The sequence below is a fragment of the Centropristis striata genome, chromosome 5, assembly GCF_030273125.1.
Source record: "Centropristis striata isolate RG_2023a ecotype Rhode Island chromosome 5, C.striata_1.0, whole genome shotgun sequence".
NCBI classification, from domain to species: domain Eukaryota; kingdom Metazoa; phylum Chordata; class Actinopteri; order Perciformes; family Serranidae; genus Centropristis; species Centropristis striata.
In genome coordinates this window covers 31060173-31084470 of record NC_081521.1, presented here as the reverse complement: position 1 = coordinate 31084470, position 24298 = coordinate 31060173, and the positions used below count along the sequence as shown (strand labels likewise).

At 39.7% G+C, this 24298-nt stretch overlaps 1 protein-coding gene across 2 annotated transcripts in view; it reads left to right on the top strand.

The window, feature by feature from the left end:
* acap3a (ArfGAP with coiled-coil, ankyrin repeat and PH domains 3a) overlaps positions 1-24298 on the top strand; it is an 85295-nt gene that overhangs the window by 50863 nt on the left and 10134 nt on the right. For both annotated transcript variants that reach the window (XM_059332674.1, XM_059332673.1), the window contains exons 5-20: positions 1736-1794; positions 2156-2339; positions 4349-4393; positions 4514-4609; positions 5153-5227; positions 7415-7426; positions 16222-16334; positions 17278-17329; positions 17650-17750; positions 19159-19270; positions 19825-20033; positions 22260-22329; positions 22671-22765; positions 22851-23068; positions 23867-23956; positions 24131-24220. In XM_059332674.1, coding sequence (XP_059188657.1) covers positions 1736-1794; positions 2156-2339; positions 4349-4393; positions 4514-4609; positions 5153-5227; positions 7415-7426; positions 16222-16334; positions 17278-17329; positions 17650-17750; positions 19159-19270; positions 19825-20033; positions 22260-22329; positions 22671-22765; positions 22851-23068; positions 23867-23956; positions 24131-24220 — 1621 coding nt within the window. The remainder of the gene's footprint in view (positions 1-1735; positions 1795-2155; positions 2340-4348; positions 4394-4513; positions 4610-5152; positions 5228-7414; positions 7427-16221; positions 16335-17277; positions 17330-17649; positions 17751-19158; positions 19271-19824; positions 20034-22259; positions 22330-22670; positions 22766-22850; positions 23069-23866; positions 23957-24130; positions 24221-24298) is intronic.

Below are 24298 nucleotides of genomic sequence, written 5' to 3'. Positions count from 1 at the left end.
CTCTACCACTCACAAACATGGATGTGTGCTTGTTGACTTGACTACGTTTAAAGATTGCGGTTTACATTGAGCCAACGTACACCTCAGTCCTGTCTGCACTTATCTCACACCCAGGTGTTTATGACCTCAGCACACCGCCGCCCTGCTGGTTCTGTTTTCAGTCATGGCGTGTTTGTTTGAGCCCTTGATGGCACACTTCTCACTTGCGCTTTTATAAACTGCGCCCAAGAAAACAGACTGACCACATATGCACAAACCCTGCCTTCACACATGGTAGCCTTTGAGCATGATGCTTTGCAAGAATCACTTTTTTTACTTGACTGAAGGTTTGCTCACCTGTTAGTGTGTTACCGATGAGATGGTGTAGCACTGGATGAATTCTTCTTCTTCTTAATCTCATACAGTAAAGTGAATGGTTTCTGATGTGATGAAGCAGCAAACAGGATGGGAGGGCGGCTGCTTCAGTCTCACACTTATTTGGACCCAGCGGGTTTATAGAGCAGTAAAATGAGGCCTTAACCCAAAATCAAAACAGTTGCTCTTTTAGACCTAGTGGCGGGAAAACAATGACCACTTCCATCTCAGCCACATTTTTATTTTGAAGTCTGGTTAACTCAAAGTAATCTGTACTCATTCTGACGCTGGTTAGTGGCTCCCTCTGTACGCCACCTACAATAGCAGCTATAGAGAAGTGTCTTACTCATCATCAGTGCCTGTAATCCCAGAGTTAAAATGCCCATAAGCTTCGTTTTATAGGGCCTTGCAAATCTTCTAATCCACACACACAGTTGTATATCCAATTATTCAGGCAGGATGAGGATGCAAACCCCTTAACCAGTCTAGCTGCTCAGCTCTGGTGGTAGCACATGTGCTCTGACAATTTGTCTGGGTGGGTTTGCACCCTGCATTGGATGCAGACTCTGCAGTGTCACATTGTACCAAAAGCCTCCTCTCCTCTCCTCCCTCTCACTCACTTCCTCCCTTCCTCCCTCTCTGCCCGAGTGACCTATTTAGCGGCGGCAGCAGCAGCATGGCAGGAGCGATCACAGAGGATGTGCTCAGAGGGCAAAAGAGAGGAGGAGGGATCTTGAATGTAAAACATCTAAAAGAAGGCAGAGTGTTATTGTGTTGCAGCGGGTGTAGTTTGAGTCAGAGTGACATTCCTCCACCGTTCATTCCAAAGGCTGATTTGCATCATTTGCATGCATCATGTTTAAAAAAAAAGCTGTGCGTTGTCGCCCTCTGTTGGTTAGAAATACATTGTAAGTGGTTTGACTGTAGCACATTGTTATTTTCCCTCCAAAAGTCTTGGTACTTTGAATAAGTAATGCTTGAGATTGTGCAGAAAAAAATTCATTATTTTTCTGCTTTTTGGTTCTCCAATTTTCAGTTGTTTTAATATGCACAGTAGTCCAAAGCCTAAAGAGATTCAGTTTTCTATCACAAGACAAAGAAATGCAGAAAACGCTCTAATTTCAGAAGCTGGAACTAGGTCATATTCTAAATTATGCTTGAGAAATTACCTGCATCAAAATGATCTATTATGAAAAAAAAAATATTTAGTTTAATTGTCTGTCTATTATCTTGATATTATCAACTGATTTATTGACTCATCATGTCAGCTGTAGTTATAACATTGTAACCATTTGTTCTCAGAGTTTGTAACACACTAAGAGCACTTTTCCAGGTGTACAAAGTTTTTTATGCGTCAATCTCTTCTTTCCATCTGTTTCAGATCCTGTTTGATCAAGCTCAGCGGTCTGTGAAGCAGCAGTTGCACAACTTTGTGAAAGAGTGAGTAAACCCACAATTCTCGATTCTCCAGTCAGGTATCCCTGCAGAACTTTAAGATGCATAAAAGATTTAACACAGGTAGAAAAAGTCCTGAACCTTAAAAGAGCAGACGTATCCCTGTTAACCCCAAAAACCCTTTTTGGTGTTTTTAAATATTAAACAGTGTACAACCTTTTGCAGCCCAGAAATGTTGTCACAGACGTATCATGAACAATGCAGTAGGTTACCGGTAACCTCATGCTGACCTTGTGGTGGCTGGGAAATATCCCAAAATCTGTAAATCTTCTGTCTCCTGAACTGTTTGTTTTGTCATCCAGTGTACAGTTCCAGTTCTTAAATTTCTCTCGTCTGTGTGTGACAGGGATGTTCGGAAGTTCAAGGAGACCAAGAAGCACTTCGACAGGGTGCGAGAGGATATGGAAATAGCGCAGGTGAAGAATGCTCAGGCGCCGAGGAACAAGCCTCAAGAAATCGAAGAAGCCGCTGGCACGCTCAGCATCACTCGAAAGTGTTTCCGGCACCTCGCCCTGGACTACGTTCTACAGGTTGGAACATTTAAAATCTATTCATATTAGGGAATAATTAATCGATGGCTCGAAAATAATTTTATCGATCTGTATTTTTTTATTTAAATTTTATCTCTGACTGCGTATCAGTACTCACTCAACTGAAACACGGCCGAGCGTTCAGTTCTACAGCCATACGTGAATAATCCAATGAGCCGAGAATTAAGTTGGATAAAGCTACAGTTTGCAAACTGAAAGTTGCAATAACAATAATAAAACACACAGAAATACTATAATATTACTTTGAGCAAAACTAGCTTACTGTATCAAACCTTGCTAGCGTGAATTACTGAGTTTAATTTGATCCAAAACTTATTTAAACACAAAATATACTTAAATATGCAAGATTATTGTGAAAACTAACCTCATACCTCTTCGGGGGCTAAAACACAAAACACTGAACTCCTTGATATCGTCTTTACAGTTTAATCTCACTTGAGTTAGTTTTACGAACGTCAGGAAGTATCTTTTCATCCTTTTAAATAAAAGCTTCCATTATCAAAAAAGGCTTAAGACTTTTGCATAGTACTGCATCTTTTATTTTGCACATGTATACATGTTTTCATACATAATGGAGTATGTATAAAAACAAAGCGATTAATCCATTTATTGATCATTAACGTTATAGATGATCGGGTTGGCAGGTTTCTTCCAAACGCCCATCCCTAATTCATATCCATATAATGTATTCATTTACAGTCCCACTAGATGGACGCATCATGCCTGTACAGTCTGGGAATGACTGTGACGTAGCCCCTTTTAGCCCGCAGCCATGTCTACATCCGTCCTTTTTCCTCTACGACACATTCTCCTCTGTTCATATGCAGCATGCAGTTTATTTTGCCCACAAGTTGTAACCTCCTACCCATGAGTGCCCGCGGCAAACAAAGAGCCTGATTCAGTGTGATCGCTGTGAAGCTTGTGCCCTCTTTTCCATTCTTCATTCTGTCTGCTGGCAGCTTTCTCTCACCGCTCTCAGACACGTTACCCTTTTGAGTCTTAATTGAAAGTGTCTCAAGGCGGAAAAGGTCAGAGCTGCAGGGAGATGTGCTATAAGTATAAGTGACCTCTTAAATGTAGCACAAAATGTTATTTAGGTTTGCGTCGGTAAAGATTGACAATGCAAATGCTTTAAGTCAGAAGATGCCACAGGGAATAAGTGAGTTTTTTCTCTACTGCTGGTGGTTTGTAGTGTTTGAAGTATTCACATTCTCTACTTGAATAGAAGTCCTAATATCCCACTGCAAAACTGCATTGTAATCTTCACATTTTACTCACTGTGGCCTTGCTTTTCACAGCACCCCTATGTAAACAGTACAATCATGGCTAAAATAATTCAAAAAGTTGAATTTCTTTGATAATTCTTTTTTTTTTTTTTTTTTTACAGAACTTGGTGTAAAAAGGAATCTTTATATACAACATTTTAATGAGACCCATAGGATAAGGCAAAATTTGAAAGATCACTATTTTAAGATTATATTTAGTTATTTTTCCTGATAAAAGTGTACATCACACATGATGCGCTCACAGTCTGTTGGAATTTGAAAAAAATCAATAATATTTTCTGCTTTTAAAGTTTCTGGTTGTGAAACATGGTGTAATTTTGGAGATTTATAAAAAAAATCATGCCTTTCAAATCGCCACATTGTGTGGTTCCGAGGGTTAATGTATAATGAGTAAACATTACAAGTATTACAAGTTAAAGTACACTATACACACACACACACACACACACTATTATATATATATATTTATATATACACACACATCACCTCTGGTGGTTTGTCGGTTTGTCTCTGTCAGTTAACTCAAGTTGAGGTTGATTGTGTCACAGTAAGAAAAAAGAAAATATTGTCCACTAGAGGGAGTTATCTCTGAAGGTTTTAAATTGTGGCGTATTGTTGTGGGTATCATTAAAGCCATAATCGATACTCCAGACTGTCTCATTTATTATTTACATTTAAAAACATTTCTGTCTTTTTCTGCAGATCAATGTCCTCCAGGCAAAGAAGAAATTTGAGATCCTGGATGCTGTAAGTCAGTGCAGACACACAAGCTCATGTATTTTTAAAATCATTAAAAAGAGAGTCACCTGTATGGTTCATCAAACTTTGTTATGTTGAGAAAAAAAACACTGCTTCTGTCCCATCCAGATGCTGTCATTCATGCACGCCCAGTACTCGCTGTTCCACCAGGGTTACAACCTGCTGGATGAGATCGACCCGTACATGAAGAAACTGGCTGCTGAGGTGAGCAAAAAATCTGCATAACCACTCAGCTGAACAGTGTCACTTCCCTACACGCTCTGTCTTGATTTGCTTCGGTTTGATCCTCATTTGACCTATCAACAAAAGCCAATTATGTAATATATTATTTGAACTTGAGCTTGTTGATTCACATGGTGGCTTTTATTTGATTTAGGGTGTATTTTACACAACAAGAGATTCCTTTCCACATGTGATAATAAGCCTCCATTACTGTTCAACCCAGTATTTAATTGGATGCACGTGTTATTATGGACAAACTTGTTTGTCACAACAGGATGTCTGCTGCAGGAGAATCGATGTTTCATTACCTAACACTGACCTAACATGTCATTGGAGGCTTAGCTTCTGTTTGCAAGTGGAAACTGTTACAGTAGCCTGTTACCTCTCTGACAGTGCTTTTAGTGCTATATATGTCCGAATGATCTCACTGTAAAATAGAGCTTCACAGGCTTTACTTTTGGCTGAATGCCTCCTCAGATATACTGACATTGTTTTTCTTTTTGGCCTGTGTAAATGGATTTTCAGCTGGATCAGCTGGTGATTGATTCAGCCATGGAGAAGAGGGAAATGGAACACAAACATGCAACCATTCAGCAGAGGGTGAGTTCATACTTGTTTTACATAGATAAAAAAAAAACATAAACGAAAAAATACTGAAAATATGAAGAGGATCTTTTAGAGAATTGATTTAAAATCCTTTAAAAAAAAATAAAGCCATCAAAACATATAAAATGTAATCTGATTTATAAAATAGTTGCAGGTTGTATTGTATTTATAAAGCGTTTGTGAGCAGTTGCACACCAGTATTAGTAGCACTAGTAGTATGCACAACAACTTCATAGTAAGGTGTTCTTTTAACAGCAGCTTAATTGTTCAAAGTTGATGAATGGTAAAATGGTAAATGGACTGCACTTATATAGCGCTTTTATCCAAAGGTAAATGTACACTACAGACTGCGCTCATTCACCCATTCACACACATTCATACTGGTGGCCGAGGCTACCAGGGCACACTGGTGCCACCTGCCACCATTGGGAGTTCATTCACACAACGATGAACGCTGCATCAGGAGCCATTTGGGGTTCATTATCTTGCCCAAGGATACTTCGACATGCATGGATCAAACCACCGACCTTCCAATCAACGGACAACCACTCTACCAACTTAGAGCCTTGATCTGCATACTACAAGTGGTCCTGGAGTTTTACCTCTTCAGTTTGTCCTTCTCCTAGGAAAAATGCCTCCAAAGGCAACCTCAACTTCTAAGGAGCCTCTTCTACGTTTTTTCACATGACATTATATGGTTTATCTTGGCTACATGCACCTGAAACGACCTCTTAAAACCCCTGCGTGTTTGCTTGCCTTTGGTATTTCCCTGCATACACACATGCAGGTTTTTGACCCTGAAGAATCCTTTCTTTTTGTCTGTTCGGGTGGCGGGTTGACACTGAGCTGTTCTGAGACTCTAACAGGGCGTTAATGTGACCACATCTCACCTCCAGGATCCAGTCTGCCACTTAGCCCAGTGCATCTGTTATGACTGGGGAGAGATTAGACCTGGGCAGCTGGGAGGTGTTTGATTAATCCCCCTAACAAAGTCCAGGCATTGATTTAAGCGTTAAATCAGGTGGAATTAAGTGTTTTTAAGAGATATTAATCCGACTGTTGTCTGCTGTCGCTGGTCAGCACATTAGCTACTGTTTGTGCTGATGAACAAGTCGGAGCTTCACCATGCGCTTAGTCCAGTAAAGTGCTGACTGTGTGGTTTTTTAGCGTCTTTTAGTCGCTGTGGATGGTCGATGGGTCCAAAATTTTGGTCCACTACTCTTGAAATATTTAAATAACAATTTATTGGATTGATTTGAAATTTTATATAGACATTATTGGTCCCCAGATAATGATTTTTTCTGACTTTGGTGATGTCCTGACGTTACAAAGGGACATTAAAGACCTCATCATCTTTGAAGAAAGAGTCCCACACCTTACTGCCTGTTTGCTGGCACTTTTCAGTAGGTGAAAGAGGTGTTTGCATGTTTATTTGTGGAGATTATGTCAACTAGGGGCTTCTCTTCCCACACTATCACGTTGTATGTTACACTTTCTTAGTTCCCAAAGAATTTTCTTCTACCACGACAGTTTGGAGGGCCATCTGGAGGGCTGGACCACCATGACTTTATATTTGTTGATTTTAGTGAAATATCCAAAATATGTGATGGATTTTAATAGGCTCTATACGTTTACTTTAGATTTTCTCTCTGTTCTCAAATAAAAAAAATGTGTAGGGTGCACTCCCTGTTTGCCCTGTTGTTATTATTTAATAATTCAGAAAGCCTTTTTTTCAGCGGGCCTGTGTCCGACTCCTACCCCAGGATCAGTGACCATCTGTCAGACAGCTCCGGTCAGTGCTCTCCCTCCAGGCGCTGCGGTCTGTGCTGTGGATAGAGCCACGGGGAAGGGCTGGGTCACATGTGTGGACAGTTATTGATCTGTTTTTGCCAGAGCTGTTAGACACTAAGCTTGCATCCATCACTAACAGACTAGCACTGTGGTAGTAAATAAACGAGGTCACAGGGCCGAAGCCACATTAAAATTTGCAGGGTATGAAAATACTGTGGTGACGGGTGATGATTTTTTCATTTTGATTCTTGATTTTTTGATCGCTGAAAGACGAGTATCGAGGAGGTGCATTGAAAGATTATTGTATTACCTTCACCTAGTCCTGTGGTACTAACGCTGCATTTTCTTCTCTTCTGCTCCTATGATCCCAACACCACCATCTCTTCTTAGACCCTCATGCAGGTGAGTACATTATTTTTCCCATTTGTGTCTGTGTTTCCATTCTCACTCAATGCACAGCTTTGGTTTTGTGGGTTCGGGGGGGAGAGGGGGCAGCGTAGCTAACAGTGTTAGTACAGAACATTAACAAACCCCTTTGAAGTTTTCTCCAAGCTGTAGTCAGACTCCAGAAGCCTTGAGGGCAAGCTGAAGTGCATCCTGAATCATTTATTCAAAGCAATTAGAAACACAGGGCTTAGTTTGAATGGCCTGTATAGAAGTATAGACAGTTACATTACAGACTGTCAGTGTTTAAAAGTAACTATACATTTATTCTAAGAACTGCACACCTACAATACCCAGGCACTTATGTATTTCCGTTTAATGCTACTTTATGATTCTACTTAGATTTTGCTGCTACTCTAAATATTGTGCTTTTTACTCCACATTACAACTCTGATTCCAAAATAGTTGGGATGTTGTCTGAAATATAAATAAAACAGAATATGATCATATAATAATTTGATTATTCTTTGTGACATATACAGTATCTCACAAAAGTGAGTACACCCCTCTCATTTCTGCAATGTTTTAATTATATCTTGTCATGGGACAACACTGAAGAAATGACACTTTGATACAATGTTAAGTAGTCATTGTAGAGCTTGGATAGCAAAGTAAATTTATTGTTACTTCAAAGTAACTCAAAATACAACAATGAATGTGTAAAATGCTGGCAACAAAAGTGAGTACACCCCAAGTGAAAATCTCAAAATTAAGCCAAAACTGGGACCAATTAGGCATTTTTCCTCCCTGTGTAATGCGACTAGTTAGTGTAACAAGGTGTCAGGTGTGATTGGGGAGCCGGTGTATTAAATTAGGTATTTTCACTCTCATACTGGTCACAGGAAGTTCAACATGGCACCTCATGGCAAAGAACTCTCTGAGGATCTAATAAAAAGAATTATTGCTCTACATAAAGATGGCCTAGGCTATAAGAAGATTGCCAACACCCTGAAACTGAGCTGTAGCACGGTGGCTAAGACCATACAGCGGTTTAAGAGGACAAGTTCCATTCAAAACAGGCCTCGCCATGGTCGACCAAAGAAGTTGAGTGAGCGCGCTCAGCGTCATATTCAGAGGTTGGCTTTGGAGAACAGGCGTATGAGTGCAGCCAGCATTGCTGTAGAGGTTGAAGGGGTGGGGGGTCAGTCTGTCAGTGCTCAGACCATACGCCGCACACTGCATTCAATTGGCCTGCATGGCTGTCCTCCCAGGAAAAAGCCTCTTCTAAAAAAGATGCACAAGGAAGCTCGCAAAAGGTTTGCTGATGACAAGCAGACTAAGGATATGGGTTACTGGAACCATGTCCTGTGGTCTGATGAAACCAAGATAAACATATTTGGTTCAGATGGTGTCCAGCGTGTGTGGCGGCAACCAGGTGAAGAGTACAAAGACAAGTGTGTCTTGCCTACAGTTAAGCATGGTGGTGGTAGCGTCATGGTCTGGGGCTGTATGAGTGCTGCTGGCACTGGGGAGCTACAGTTCATTGAGGGAACAATGAATGCCAACATGTACTGTGGAATACTGAAGCAGAGCATGATCCCCTCCCTCCGTAAACTGGGCCGCGGAGCAGTATTCCAACACGATAACGACCCCAAACACACCTCCAAGACGACCACTGCCTTCCTAAAGAAGCTGAGGGTGAAGGTGATGGACTGGCCAAGCATGTCCCCAGACCTAAACCCTATTGAACATCTGTGGGGCATCCTCAAACGGCAGGTGGAGGAGCGCAAGGTCTCCAACATCCACCAGCTCCGTGATGTCATCATGGAAGAGTGGAAGAGGATTCCAGCAGCGACCTGTGACGCTCTGGTGAACTCCATGCCTAAAAGGGTTACGGCGGTGCTGGAAAATAATGGTGGCCACACAAAATATTGACATTTGGGTCCAATTTTGACATTTACAGTTGGGGTGTACTCACTTTTGTTGCCAGCATTTTACACATTCATTGTTGTATTTTGAGTTACTTTGAAGTAACAATAAATTTACTTTGCTATCCAAGCTCTACAGTGACTACTTAACATTGTATCAAAGTGTCATTCCTTCAGTGTTGTCCCATGACAAGATATAATTAAAACATTGCAGAAATGAGAGGGGTGTACTCACTTTTGTGAGATACTGTATTCAGTTGAAAACTGTACAAAGACAATACATTTAAATTAAACTGATAAACTTTTGTTTTCGTTAATTATATTTATATTCAGAATTTGTTGCTTTGATTTTTTTTTCCGTTTTACACAGCATCCCAACTTTTTTGCAGTTGATGTTGTAATTTGACAACATTACTTATTTTAATACAAATTATAAGTCAACTAATATAGATAATGTATTATCCTACATTAAAAGCTACAGTTACATATGTACTTTTTTGAAGTAAGATTTCCAGTGTCAGTCTTTTACTTATAACAGAGTAGTTTTTCTTTTACTTTTACTTAAAGGTCCCATATTATGCTCACACAGAACTGCTGGCAAGGTAACAGGTTAAACACCATGAATAAATACCATGTCCCTTTCTCTTTCTAACCACACAAGGCAGCAGATTAATCAGCAAAGCTCCATATAATAGAAGAAGTGGAAGTAATAGTAGAAGTTATAACAGTGACGCTAACAAGCTGATAGCACACGTTAGCACGGTGAGACATGCTATCAGACCAAGGTAACGCTAACTGCACATTCTTTACTGTAAATAATATCAAAAAGTAGCAAAGTACAAACTTACCGATGGGAAGGGATAATTGCAGTTTCCTGATATAGTAGTTTCCTATTGATTCTATTATAGTAATTACATAACATTGTTATTGTTGTCTTCACTTTATGTGCATTGCAATATACAGATAATCTTTCTGAATCTGAAATATTTGAGATATTAGATTTATTCATGCACAAATTGTAGCATGGCTTTGCATTTTGTCTTCTTTACTGTCCGCTGCTTTGAGACCAGCCTGGCCTGCTTTGTTATTCTTCTCTGTGTTCCTTTAAAGAGAGATTTTTTTCCCCCCTTGTTTCTTTTCTTCTTCATCCATGCTCGATGCGCAATAAGCCTTGTGTAAACTTACACAGGCCAAAGGGGCAGCCTTTCACTCAGTACAAGCGAAAAAAACCAGGAGAGCAGAAAGGGAGTTAAAGTGCTTCGACTGTCACTATTGATGGCATAGTGCAGTGAAAAGCATCCAAATGCCGGAGCCATTCATTTTTAACTGCAGATTTAATGGAGAAGTCCTGTTCAAGGCAGCCGGCTCCTGCTGCTATTCTATATTTCTACGTTTTCACCGCCAGTGCAGCGCTACATGCTGCCCTCCATGTGCGTCACTGGATTTATGTTTGCAGCTTGAATCTTTTGATAGATGTTGTAGTGAAAACATGATTCAATATCTTTGTTTTGTTTGCCTTTGGTTTTTATGATAGACAGCACTCTACATCAGGCACTAGAGCATAAAATCACAACAACACAGATATAGAGCTATCGAAGGCACATACAGTACATAAAAAATGCATATACATTATGTATAAATATATTAAAAATAACTTTATTAAGCTTTAGGCTGCAGCTCTTAATTATTTTTGATGAGATATTACATGATTTTGACTGTAAAATAGTCAAATGACCTAAAAATCTTCCAAAAGAAATGCATCTAGGCTGTTGAGCTCATAGGACTTGATGTTACAATCCCTCTTACAGTAATCTCAGTCTTGAAGTCTTACATGTTGGTAGGGGTAATCGCTTCATTGGGCTCATCAGATGGGCACCCTCCAGTGGTGGAAAATAACTAAGTAAATTTACTCAAGTACTGTACTTAAATTCAATTTTGAGGTATGTGTACTTTACTTGAGTATTTCCATTTTATGTAACTTTGTACTTCTACTTCACTACATTTTGAGGCAAATATTTTACTTTTTGCTCCACTACATTTAGCTACCAGCTTTAGTTAATTTCGCGTCAAGATTTAACGTACAAAAACATGATACATTTAAAGGGATTAGCCTTTTTTTAATTCAACCTCATAACAGTATATTGAGTAGTTAAAATGAGCCCTACCTTAAGAAAACACATGCTTGCATAAATGCATCATTAATAATAATCCAATAATATATTTGGAATATATATATATATAAACAATCTGATTGGGTTCATTCTGCATAACAAGTACTTTTGATACTTTAAGTACATTTTGATGCTGCTTCTTTTGTACTTTTACTTCAGTAAGTTTTGAATGCAGGACTTTTATTTGTAGTGCAGTCATTTCACAGTGTGGTATTAGTACTTTTACTTTAGTAAGGGATCTAAATACTTCTTCCACCACTGGCACCCCTTTCATTGATGATAGACCCACGACCGACCTGGCGTCCCAGGTGAACCCCCATCTGCTTTTACCCGTCGTGAAGTCTGATGGTCATCTTGCAGCACAGCCCAGTTGGGATCCTTCCTTTTCAGCCATAGCCAGTTGCTTTTCCTTCAGCAGCCTCTGACAGCGACCTGACAGCTCGTCTGAGGGCCTGACCTCGGACTCCGACCCCTTTCAGTAGCCTGGTGAAAAATGTGGTTACAAAGCTTCTGGAACCAACCTCCACAGGGAGTACTTGCATTCTCCAGCCTTGTTGTACTGCCTCGGTTGCTCGATCTGAATATTTTAGCCTCTTGCGTTCATATGCCTCCCCAACTGCAGCCTCCTGTGGCACAGTTAGCTCCACAATGTACAGGTACTTTGCAAGGCCGACCAGATGATCAGGTAATTAGTGACGATTTCTGGTGGAAAGACAAGCTTCTGGTCAAGATCGACTTGCATCTTCCAGTCCCAGGCTGCCTCCAATAGGCTTCCCTTTTTTCTGTTGGATTACTTTGAACTGCTGTCCTGCTGGTACAAAGACAGCAGTATGATTGAGGCCAGAGGTTGGGATAAAAAGTGCATTGTGGTCGTCCTCCACCCTTGTAGTTTTAGAGCCAGTTGCTGGAGGACCTCGTCGTTTTGCAACCGCTGAGGATGCATCTTAGGGTTGCTGGTGTTTGACAGAGTAGATTAATCTAAGTCAGCTTCCTTCCATCTCCCAAACATCCTTCCATGTGAGTTTTTTCGATGCTCCAGGTTTTCCCATCTTGTCCATTGGCCCTGCTTGGCCTGTGAGATGTCCTCTACAGCCTCCTCTTGGCTGATATTTTTAGTCAGCAAAAAGTTAAAAAAATAACCTGAAAAGATATTAAATGCATATAAGATGATTAAGCATGACAAAATGCATAATTTAGAAGCTTTATAATGACAGCAGTGATTGATAAGTTGTTGATTGTCTCATTCTCCCCACCTCAAAGTGATGCCCTTTCCCCAGAACTTGTTTGGTCTCTCTCTCCGTCTCCCATCCTTCAGGAGAGGTAAAAAGAGGTGCAGAACTAGCAATGTAGAAAAATCTACAGTAGCCCAGCTCGTAACGCATTCATTCATTAAGACTTGACATTTCAGCTCTAGGGCCCTTATTAGATGAGGTCATCAGAGAAAAAGAAACGTCCAGCTCTAGTGCTTTTTGAATCTCCTTATTCTCCACATCCCTTTTGAACCCCAAAGCAGCTCATTAGAGAAGTCAGAGAAAGCCTTATTTCCAGCTGAGCACAGAGAAAACTGTGTCCAAATGAAAGTTTTCTCACAGTAGTGCTGTCAGGAGTTTGAGTAACTGTTAATCTGTGTTAACATTTGCTCCAGAGGATTGTTGTTCAATCTCATTTTTTAATTAAAGCATTGACTTGAGCCTGTCCGATCACTGCAGCTCTTTGCTGACTTATTGTCGAAACTTTTCTTCACATTGCACAACAAATCAATAACAGACTCCTTCGGACTGTTTATTGTCCCTTATGATCACTTTCGTCGATTTGAAAAGACGTTTTAGAGCTGGTTAGACTTTCTAGTAAAGCTGACCAGGTCTGAAGAGGATTAGTTAAGAGGGCTAAGCAGATATCAGGCAGGTACAGAGCATACGTACGTACGTGTGTGTAACAGATGACAGCTTTTCGAGAAAGCTTGTAGTAATAATGAAAACGCAGAAGGAAAGCAGCAGACTGAGTAATCAGTGCAGCCAACTGCTCTCACCATTTGGCGTTGGCGCTCTGCAGCACTAGCCCGTAGGTTGACGTAGAGCAGCAGCAGGTGGATGAAGAATCAGGACACGTTGTCTGCATCATCCTATGTTTCCGCAGCTCAACTCACAACAATTTGCTTACTTGCTCCAAACATTTGGAAGTCTCTGTTTCCCAGCTTGTTTAATAATTCACTCATGTTCAGTTTCTGTCTGTGTGACGTTGCATCATCAAAAATGGATGCTCTTTGTTGTAGGCTTGAGAGATTGCAGAGTACCACCCAGTGCACATCTTGTTTCAGTGTTGCCTCTTATGTTTGGGATGTTGCATTTAAAAAAGAGAGGAATCTGACAGCAGAAGGTAAGCTGCATCCAGTCTTCTTACTTATTCGATACTTGCGTTGCAGGGATTGCAGTAGAGTGTGGATAGTAATTCAAACCCTGAGTAGTGTTTGTTTGGGGAACTGGGCAGCCTGCCAGATAGATCCCCTCTGGGTCAACAGGGGACTGAAAATCCCACCTTCTTCAGAGAGGGAGGTGTGTTTAAGGAGTTGTTAAACTGAAGCAGACCCAGACACCGAAGTGTCAAAGCAGCCTGCTTGTGTTTGAGACGAGAGCAGCTACAGTACTGCGTAGTGTAGTCCACTATTCTTCCACAGCTCCCTGCCACAGATAGTTTGGCAGCTGTATGGTAATTAGTCCTAATCCTGAGGCTCACAGGGCGGCAGGCAGGTGGCTGAAGTGGAGGGCACACATGTTAGTGTTGGAATTACGCACCGCACTGCTGCGACACGATGCGTTAACCTCTGCTGTGATAGAGTAAAGGCAGACATGCTTCTGCTTTGAGAGAGCTGGATTTCAGGAGCATATTTTTGCCTTTTTTGTCCTTTTCAATGCTGTTGGAACACACCAAGCGTTTGAAAATGAAGATCTTTTGCCAGTGGGACCACAGTTTGGTGGGTTGATTTGCATTATATTTGCTGTTTGTTACCTTAGTGCTTATTTGCATTTGGATATCATAATATTCTACTTTTTTTGGAGGATTATCTCTGACTGGGATTATGTGCTGTCATGATTTTAGACACACGTCTCAGTGTTGTAGTTTAACTTACGGTTAAAGGCTTTATATCACAATTCACCCACTCTCTTTACTCCTATCTCTCTCTCTGACTGCCTGCCATTGCTTTCCTTCAGCACAGTATCTCATTAAAATCTAAAAATGTTTGGAGTTCCCAGGTGTAATGCTCAATGACGTATGCATACATATTAAAATAAGTGTTATCTAATGCACAGGGGTGAATAGGCGCGTAGGCAAATGCAACCACGGGCAAAAAGGGTTGTATTTCTGCATATTTTTGTCACAATAGAGTTAATATTTCTGTGAATAATATATTCTATTGTCCTTTTGTTTATTAACAGATGCGTGAATTGTTTTTCTGCAAAGTTATAAAGAAATTCACCAGTTTTTATTTGGAAATTTGGACAGTTTTTTTCCTTCTTTGGCACTTTTTTTAACTGTATTTTGGGTGGGGAAAAATCCTTTATTCTGCAATGCCCATCCAATCCTTTATGGTTAATATAATCAATGTCATATTCTCCTTTCATTTGAATGCTGCTGTTTCTGAAAGCAGGTTTTCTCATTTTGAGGATGTTATTGCTGATTGTGTCTTCAGTGTAAAGATGTCTTGTTTCACATTGTTAATTCAATGCTTGATGAAGGTCCATGACTAAAATATTGTGTCACTCACATGTGCTGGAATTCAACCCAATTTTTATGTCTGCAAGTTAAAATGGTGCTATGGTGGCGAGCAGCAAGTCATTCTATTATTCAAACATGCAGTAAGAAGTTAATGGTGTGCTGAGAGCTGCTGCATGTACACACCCCCTGTTATGAAACAGTCTGTGAATAAAGATCAGTTTTTATTTGGGTCACTCCAGCAAGCACTTTTGTATATTCTCTTTTTGTTTTTGTTTTTTTAGATGTCTGATACGTCTCCGCATTTTTAGCGTGCAGTCTCACTCGACTCTACAGGGAAGACAGGGTCTGGTGTTTTCTCAGGGCTGCATGCATGTGATGTTTAAATTCAATTTTGGATAAGTAAATGTTCTGTCCTCACCGCATATTATATTACCTCTCGAATGGAGCTCATTAGCCGCTTCAGGACACATGTGTCATACTTCCTTTCCTTCACATGAACACTGATGTTTTCTTCGTGCTTCCTAAAACCCTTCAATTTAAAAATGACTCCCAGCCCTAAATACCTGTGTACCACTCTATTAAAATACTATGGTCATGTTGTAAGTCATGAAAAGGCTACAGGCTAATTTCACATGAATCACACTCTGTTTATGTAATAATTTGCGTCACACTCGCATCTGTTGAGTTATGAAATGCCCCTGTGTGCCTGGCAGGAAGATGGCATGCAACTCCAATGCATACATGGACACACACGTGACTGCTTCTACATGATCGCACAGTGTACAGTATGATGATTTGGTTGGTTAATGGACTGTATGTGCAGTACAGTGCACATCGAATGCTACTGGTATTCCAGGAACAGCACGCATGCAACCTCATCTCTACAGAAAAGGGTTTTGTTTGACAATTAAAAGGTTGAAACAGCATCTAGCCAACAATCAGCTGGTGTGTCAACCTTTTGTGTGACAGTTAGGGTTAACTTCTTTCTCTTCTCTTTCAGGACTTTTCGTATGACGACTCTAAGGTGGAGTTCAACGTGGATGCTCCGAACGGTGTGGTGATGGAGGGCTACTTGTTCAAGAGGGCCAGCAATGCCTTTAAGACCTGGAACAGGTAACTAAGATGGCAAAATCTCTGTTTATACTATATTTCCTTGTTTGTTTAATGTCACAGTTTTTTTATAGCTTTTTTTGTGTGTTTCTTCATCAAAAATTAAGCTTGTTCATAACTCAGGGAAATCTGAACATAAAGACCCATCTCTTTCGTAGGGTTGCCTAATCTTAGACAATTAGTCAACTCATCATTCATTTTGGTCTTAGTCTAATAAGAGTTGATTAATCCTTTTTTTAACGCTTTTTTTAATGCTTAATAAGTAACTTTATTTCCAAGGACCTTATAAGCACATCTCTGGTGCACAACACAAGATTAACAGTGGTGCTTTTGCAAGTTTTCAGTTTTGCAAATCTATCAATTAAATCAATTAATCTGTGAGTCGATGTTAGTCGAGCAAGAACTTCCTGAGGATATAATTTCTCAGGTAATTGCAAATAATCATCTATAAATCTGCCTGAATTCATAGAAAAGGGCTTATAAGTCTTTACATCCATGATAGCATTGCAAACAGAAACTAATAATAGCTAATTCGGCATAATTCATAATCTTGAATTTATGAATTAAGTAAACAAATACAGGCAAAAAAATAAGCATGGCTCGAGTTGTAGCACAGAGCTAACTCACTGACTCCATTGCAATTTTGATATAGAATTGAAAAGAAATACAATATTAATAGCCAGATGATGACAGTGCAAGCTATTTCCTTAGCGTCTCCTTGGCTGGTAGCCTATTTCTGTCCCTCTGTGGCAGGTTCGGGAGGTTAGTGAGGCTGTGATGTGAAGCGATGTAATAAATTCCTCTCACATGCTCACGATAGTTGCGTTACAAGGAGCAAAAGCCATTTCGCTTAATGCTTGCGATTCACCTTTGTGCTCTGACCCTTAAAGATTGTAAGGATATCCATCTAAAATAAGTTATTTATCCTCTCTCTCTCTCTCTCTAGACGGTGGTTCTCCATACAGAACAGTCAGCTGGTCTATCAGAAGAAGCTCAAGGCAAGTCCATATATCTTTGGAGCTATCAGCTTTCCCCGGGGTAAAGTGTGCTCTGAGAGGTTAAGTGCAACTCTAATGGGGGGAATGTTTTTTGACGTTATGGTGATATTCACTGAAATCCATCATCTGTCCGCGTGTGTCCAAAGCTCTCTGTTGATGTACTCAATCTGGAGCCGACTGTGTGGCTTTCAGGTCATTTTCAATTCTCTGCTTCACATCAGAGCGTGTGAATATCTAATGGTCAGGTACTCTTAGGCTTGCAGGGAAAAAAAATCTTATCGAGCAGGAACAGCTGTTTTATATTTGTGCTGTGTGTGCAGGATTCTCTGACGGTGGTGGTGGAAGACCTCCGGCTGTGCTCTGTTAAACCGTGTGAGGACATCGAGAGGAGGTTCTGCTTCGAGGTTGTCTCGCCCACCAAGTAAGACTCAACTCCTGGATGGATTAACATGCAATTTGGTTCTCTCTGTTCCTCAGAGGGTCTTTGACTCATGACCAAACACCAGCGAGATCCCATGCAATAATTTGCAAATATCAACATGCTAACGTGGAAGTTTTAACAACCAAGATCTTTCATTACAGTGTTGTCGTGTTACAGATATACAGTCATGGAAAAAAATATTAGACCACCCTTGTTTTCTTCATTTTGTTGTTCATTTTTATGCCTGGTACAACTAAAGGTACATTTTGTTTGGACAAATATAATGATAACAACAAAAATAGATCACAAGAGTTTCATTTAAGAGCTGATATCTAGCCATTTTCCATGGTTTTCTTGATAATAACCAAAATCATGATCAAGAAAACCATGGAAAATGGCTAGATATCAGCTCTTAAATGAACAAATGTCCAAACAAAGCAGCCTGCTTCTGTTAGCTAAAGTAGCTAACAGAACTTTTTTTTTTTTTTTTTTTTTTTTTTAACCTTAACCGCTTATCCGCAATTGGGTCACGGGGGGCTGGAGCCTATCTCAGCTGACATTGGGTGAGAGTCAGGGTACACCCTGGACAGGTCGCCAGACTATCGCAGGGCTGAAACATAGAGACAGACCTCATTCACACCTACGGGCAATTTAGAGTCACCAATTAAACCTATGTGCATGTTTTTTTTTGGACTATGGGAGGAAGCCGGAGTACCTGGTGAGAACCCATGTTGACACTGGGAGAATATGCAAACTCCACACAGAAGAGCCTCAGGCGGGAGGCCAACCAGCGACTCTCTTGCTGTGAGGCGAGAGCGCAGAACTGGATAACGTATAAACGGATCAGATTAGCCACACTAGCAAAGCATACTAACTACTAATGTAACACATCATAGACAGTACAATTAAATATTCCTGTAACACATCGCCCACAAAATCACAAACACGCATTGACCAAACAAATGTACCTTTAATTGTACCAGGCATTAAAATGAACAAGAAATTGAAGAAAACAAGGTGGTCTAATATTTTTTTCCATGACTGTAAGTGGTCTGATCTCACAGATCTAATTTAAGTACATAAACAAATATATATATATATATATATATATATATATATATATATATATATGCATATATGCATGTTATGATCACATTAACAATTATTTTATTTAAGTCTTCAATTACCTAAATATTAGTTGAGATGCATGACTCTGAGGCTTACAAAAGTATAGTTCTATATTACATCAAATGCATATGTATATGTCTGTCCTATGAATATGCAGAAGAAAACTTTTCTTTTGACATACAGCACATTCTTCATTCAGCATGTCACATTAGATTATGCAGATCTGAACAGAAGGTGCATTATGGTTATGGTAATCACACTTTGATTTTCTGTTTTACAGAAGCTGTATGCTTCAGGCTGAGTCTGAGAAACTAAGACTAGCATGGATTCAGGCGGTTCAAGCTAGCATTGCATCAGCCTACAGAGAAAGCCCAGACACCTACTATATAGAGGTAAGTCACATGGCATAGATGTGTGTATTTATGTATATATTTATATGTGTTCTGTGGTTATTGATTATATTCTATTCTAAGTTATTTTATAGAACTTTTATTTGTTTAATGATTTCAATTTCAATTTTTTTGTTTGTCCTATTCGTTTTTTTTATTTTAATTTTTATTGTTGTTGTTGTTGTTGTTGTTGTTGTTTGCCTTTTTATTTTACATAATGAAAAAAAAGTACCAGGGCTGGGATATAAAGCATGTACAAATATCTAGATTTCTTTATGAAATTGTGTTGCAGGGGTGGAAAGTAACAACGTTTTTTTTTTTTAATTTAAGCTACTTGTGCTTTATTTAGATTTACATTTTATGCTACATTTATCTAACTAATGTCATTTTGTAGATTACATTTTTTAACTTGAAATAAAAGATCAGTTCATAAAATATGCTGCATTTTCATAGATTATATAACCTGGTATAAATAGTGCATATATGTAAAGTATTAAATAAGCCTTATCAAATTGATTTGACATTTTGTGATCTACTAAATGGTGTTTTTTGTGTAGCATCTGGACAGAACGGCCTCTCCGTCCACAAGCAGTATTGATTCTGCCAGTGAGCCGCGGGAGCGCATCGTCCGGGGGGAAACCATCCTGCAGAGGATTCAGTGTCTGCCGGGCAACGAGCAGTGCTGTGACTGCGGCCAGGCCGACCCTCGCTGGGCCTCAATCAACCTGGGCATCCTGCTGTGTATCGAGTGCTCCGGCATCCACAGGTAGAGTCAAAAAACAAAAAAAGTTTCAGTTTTGAGATTCTTACTTAACTTCTAAGTTTTATAGAAGAAATAGTCAGTCTTCTCACTGATGGTCTCATGATTATGTAAGACATATAAAGGCATCAGTATGACACTGAGACTGTTTCACAACCACTTCAAACTCCTTCTAGTTGCTTCAAGTAAAAGATCTAAATCCTTCTTCCACCACTGCCAATGTTGCTGTGTGGCTGCTGGCGCTGAAGACAGGACGTGTTGCCAGCTGTCTGTTACTTTGCCCTTACAGTGTGCTGTTAAAGGCACCGAGCACGTTCAGCCACACACACTCACACTGCTGAAGGGATTAAAGTGCAGCACATTGCTTATTGGATCTGGCTTTGATTGAGATTTTTCATTGAGGGAGGTGAAGTGAGACGAAAGAGACGAGCAGCAGAGTTGAGACACAGTGAACGAGCCATTGAATAGTTTAATTCAGTGTCAGATCCCTGTCTTCCTCTCATGTTCTGTTATATCAAACTCATTGATGTCACTTTTCAAGCTCCCGGTTTTGAAATGACATCCCCCAGGAGTTGTGTGCGTCTTATTCTGAAGTTGCAATTATCACCGCTGATGTAATCACGAACCTGTGTGTGTTCCCACCTGTTGAATATTCAACAGCTCGTCCTCTCACTGTGAGATCAGACATCTCGTTACAATGCAGGACGACAAGCGAAGAGGAGAAACACAGTATCTGTGTTTTGTTTTTTTCTAGTGTGCCACTGTTGCCTGGATACCAGACAGCTTCCTCAGTGGAACGTAGTGATTTGCATGACATTAGGACATTAGGAGCGGCTCCCTTCATTTTCCTCAGGATAAAACTATTCTGATGTTCGACCCTCGCAGCTATTCAGACCAGGTCACTATAGTGTTTGATTCATTTGTAAAATATTCATATCAAAAGATTATAAACTACTCTTGTTTCCTTGTGTTGGCTGTGATCTGTTGTCTTATTGTCACAACAAAATACAATTATTTCACTTTATAAAACAGATTCCATTGGCTGAGCCACATTTAAAAAAAATGTTTATTTGTGCAATTTTACTTCAACTTATTGCTCAGCTCATTCTGTGTTTAACTGTTCATCTTATTTGCCTGCACATGGCTCTGTATGTGAGTGAGCTACCTACTTTATTCAGGGGGCGTGGCTGCTCTAAATTCGCAGCACACACCTGTTTTCAAACACGTTGTGATTGGCCTCATAAGGATAGTGCCAACTCTGTCTTCTGTCGCATTAAGTGAAGTCTAATCTGCGTAGGCGGTAGGGGTGTGCGAATGGTCAAAAAAAAAAAAATCTAGATCATTTTTTTATTTTATTTTTTATTTTCTGATAACGATAATCTCACAATTTCCTTTAAACTGTTATTTCTTAACCAAAAAAAGCTGTTAAAATTCTTCTTGGCTACCAGGACATCTATGGATGGACACAATGTTTCAGAACAACAGCTTTTGTTTATTTTCTTTAAACTTAAACATTTAAGAGGCTCCCAGTTCAACAATGTAGAGACATTAAATGGGTAAACATTCAGGTTCTTTCTCCTGAGGTAAATTGTGCAGCATACAAGCATGAGCAAATATGAGGCCTTTCGTTTGTTTTCTTTTTGAGATATTGTCAAAACAACGTTAACGATATTATCGCAGACGATATATTTTGCCCACTTCTTGTAGACAGCTGTTTAAAATCACACAAAATCCCGCTGGACATGTGTTTTGAAGATATTTAAGATTAAGCCTCACCTTAAACACAACTATTACACAACATTATATTATATGTATCAGTAATGGAGGCCGAGGTGTAGCTAAACATTTAACACACCGAGCAAGAGTTTAGCAGCTATCGCTAGCTATTGCTAAGCTAAAGTAGCTAACAGAACTGAATAATGTATAAACAGATCAGATTAGCACACTAGCAAAGCATACTAACTACTAATGTACAAAATAATCCCATCATAGACACTACCATTAAATATTCCTGTAACATATTGCCCTCAAAATCGCAAACTCGCATTGACCGTGGTCTGCCATATACTAGCTTTTGACCTTGTCTTGTTTCTATTTAAGTAGCTCTGAGAGTCATATTCCTTGTATGTTGCACACATACTTGGCCAATAAAGCCAATTCTTCACCTCTAAATGTTTGAGTGGAGAACATAAACAGTTAACTTAAAATGTGTTTTTTTGTTTTTTGTTGCAGGAGTCTCGGAGTTCACTGTTCGAAGGTTCGCTCACTCACACTGGACTCATGGGAACCAGAATTATTAAAGGTACAGTCTTGTCAGTGTCCTGATGTAAATATGAAGCTACAGTCAGGAGACAGTTAGCTTAGCATACAGACTGGAAGAAGGGTGAAACAGCTATCCTGGCTCTGTAAAAGGTAAAGGTAAAATAAGAAAAAACAAACCCAAGATATAACAGGTCAATAAGTCTGATAGCCCATCTTCTGGCTAAAGCTTCATATTTAACAGATTTGTCAAGAGTTGTATTAATTTTCTTATGTCATTCTCAGCATATAAGAAAGAAATTTCCAAAATGTGACACTATTTTGTTTGGTTCAATTTTAATGTGGAGATCATTTATGTCTTAACTCTTTGTCTTTGCGTTGCAGTTAATGTGTGAGCTTGGAAACAGTGTCATCAACCACATCTATGAAGGTTCATACCAAGAACAAGGTCTAAAGAAACCATTACCGTCCAGTTCAAGGTAAGAATTCATAAAATATAGTTCAACTATATAACTATAATCTTGTACACTTCAAGTCTCTCATATGTCGTGTGGTCTGTTGCAGGCAGGAAAAGGAGGCTTGGATCAAAGCAAAGTATGTAGAGAAGAAATTCCTGAAGAAGCTGGGCTCCACAGAGATACTCATCAATGGAGAGAGGAAGTCGGAGCGGCGGTGGAGTGTGAAGAAGTGTCGGAGACACAACAGTGCCACAACGGTACCTAAAACACGGCGAAGATACCGACAAGAGCCTGGAAGCATCTCTCCGTCCACCCTCTCCTCAGGTACTTCAGTGGAGCGCTGTCTGGATTTGTGGCTCTTGGGAAGAGCATGTTTTAGTAATGCGGTTCATTTGTTTTTATTTTATTTTATGTGTTTAAAATTTTATCTCCAGTTTTAGCCTCCAAATGTATTACATTGTATTCATGTATTATATTCAAGTCACAGCACTAAGCACCTGCTCTATTTGTAAATGTGATTATTAGTTATATTGGTATAGTAGGTCAGAGGTTTTCAAAGTTTGAGGGAGAGTTATAGAAGAAGAGACTTGAAGTAAAGATGCAGCATTGATCAAAACTGAACACACAAACATAATTATCCCCAAAGTCAATCATGAATTAACATTCATAAATCTGCTTAGAAATCACAGGAAAGACGGGGTCTTTTTTCTAGTATCAACGTGATCCACTTTTAGTTATCTGTACATCAATGACTGCATTGTAACAAGAATGGCTAAAAGCTAATTCAGCATACTTTTAATAGTGCCAATCTGCCAAAATGTAGACAAAATAGGCTAAAAAATATGCTTAATGGTTTCAAGTTTGTCAGAGGAGACACAAAGAGAGCAAAAAAAAATTATTAATATTTTTTTTAATCCAATACCTTTTAAAATACCAATAAGTGTAATCAATTTTAGGTATTATGGATGTTTTACGCTGTGACTTGAATGGAATATTGATATATGACAGGCACAAACTGGGGCTAAGCATATATGCAGTAATGGTCCAATAAATGCAATCCATTATATTCGGCAGGAGGTTTTTCTTTGGTGTTCTCACCAGTTTCTTGTGTTTGTCTTACAGCAGCTGCTAAGTTCAGACGAGACTCCCTCTTTTGTCCTGATGAGCTGGACTCGCTCTTCTCCTACTTTGACACAGGATCTGGACCTCGAAGTGAGCGACTCACTGTTTAAAAACAATCCAATGCACTATCACTGAAATCTTTAACTATGGTCTATTAGATGCTTGAATCTAATAGTCGAAGAGCCTTTTTAAACAATACTGATAAGCCAGAAAGAGTCAGCTGTAACTAATGTGTCCATGTTCTGGCATCTCCCGGTCCGGCAGGCCTAAGCAGTGACAGCGGGTTGGGAGGCAGCACAGATGGCAGCACGGACATCCTGGTGTTTGGCTCAGTGGTGGACAGCGTCACAGAGGGTGAGTCCAGTGGAGGAATGTGTAACAGATGGTCCTTTGGGTATTATGTAAAGTGTGAAATTAATGTCACATGAGTAC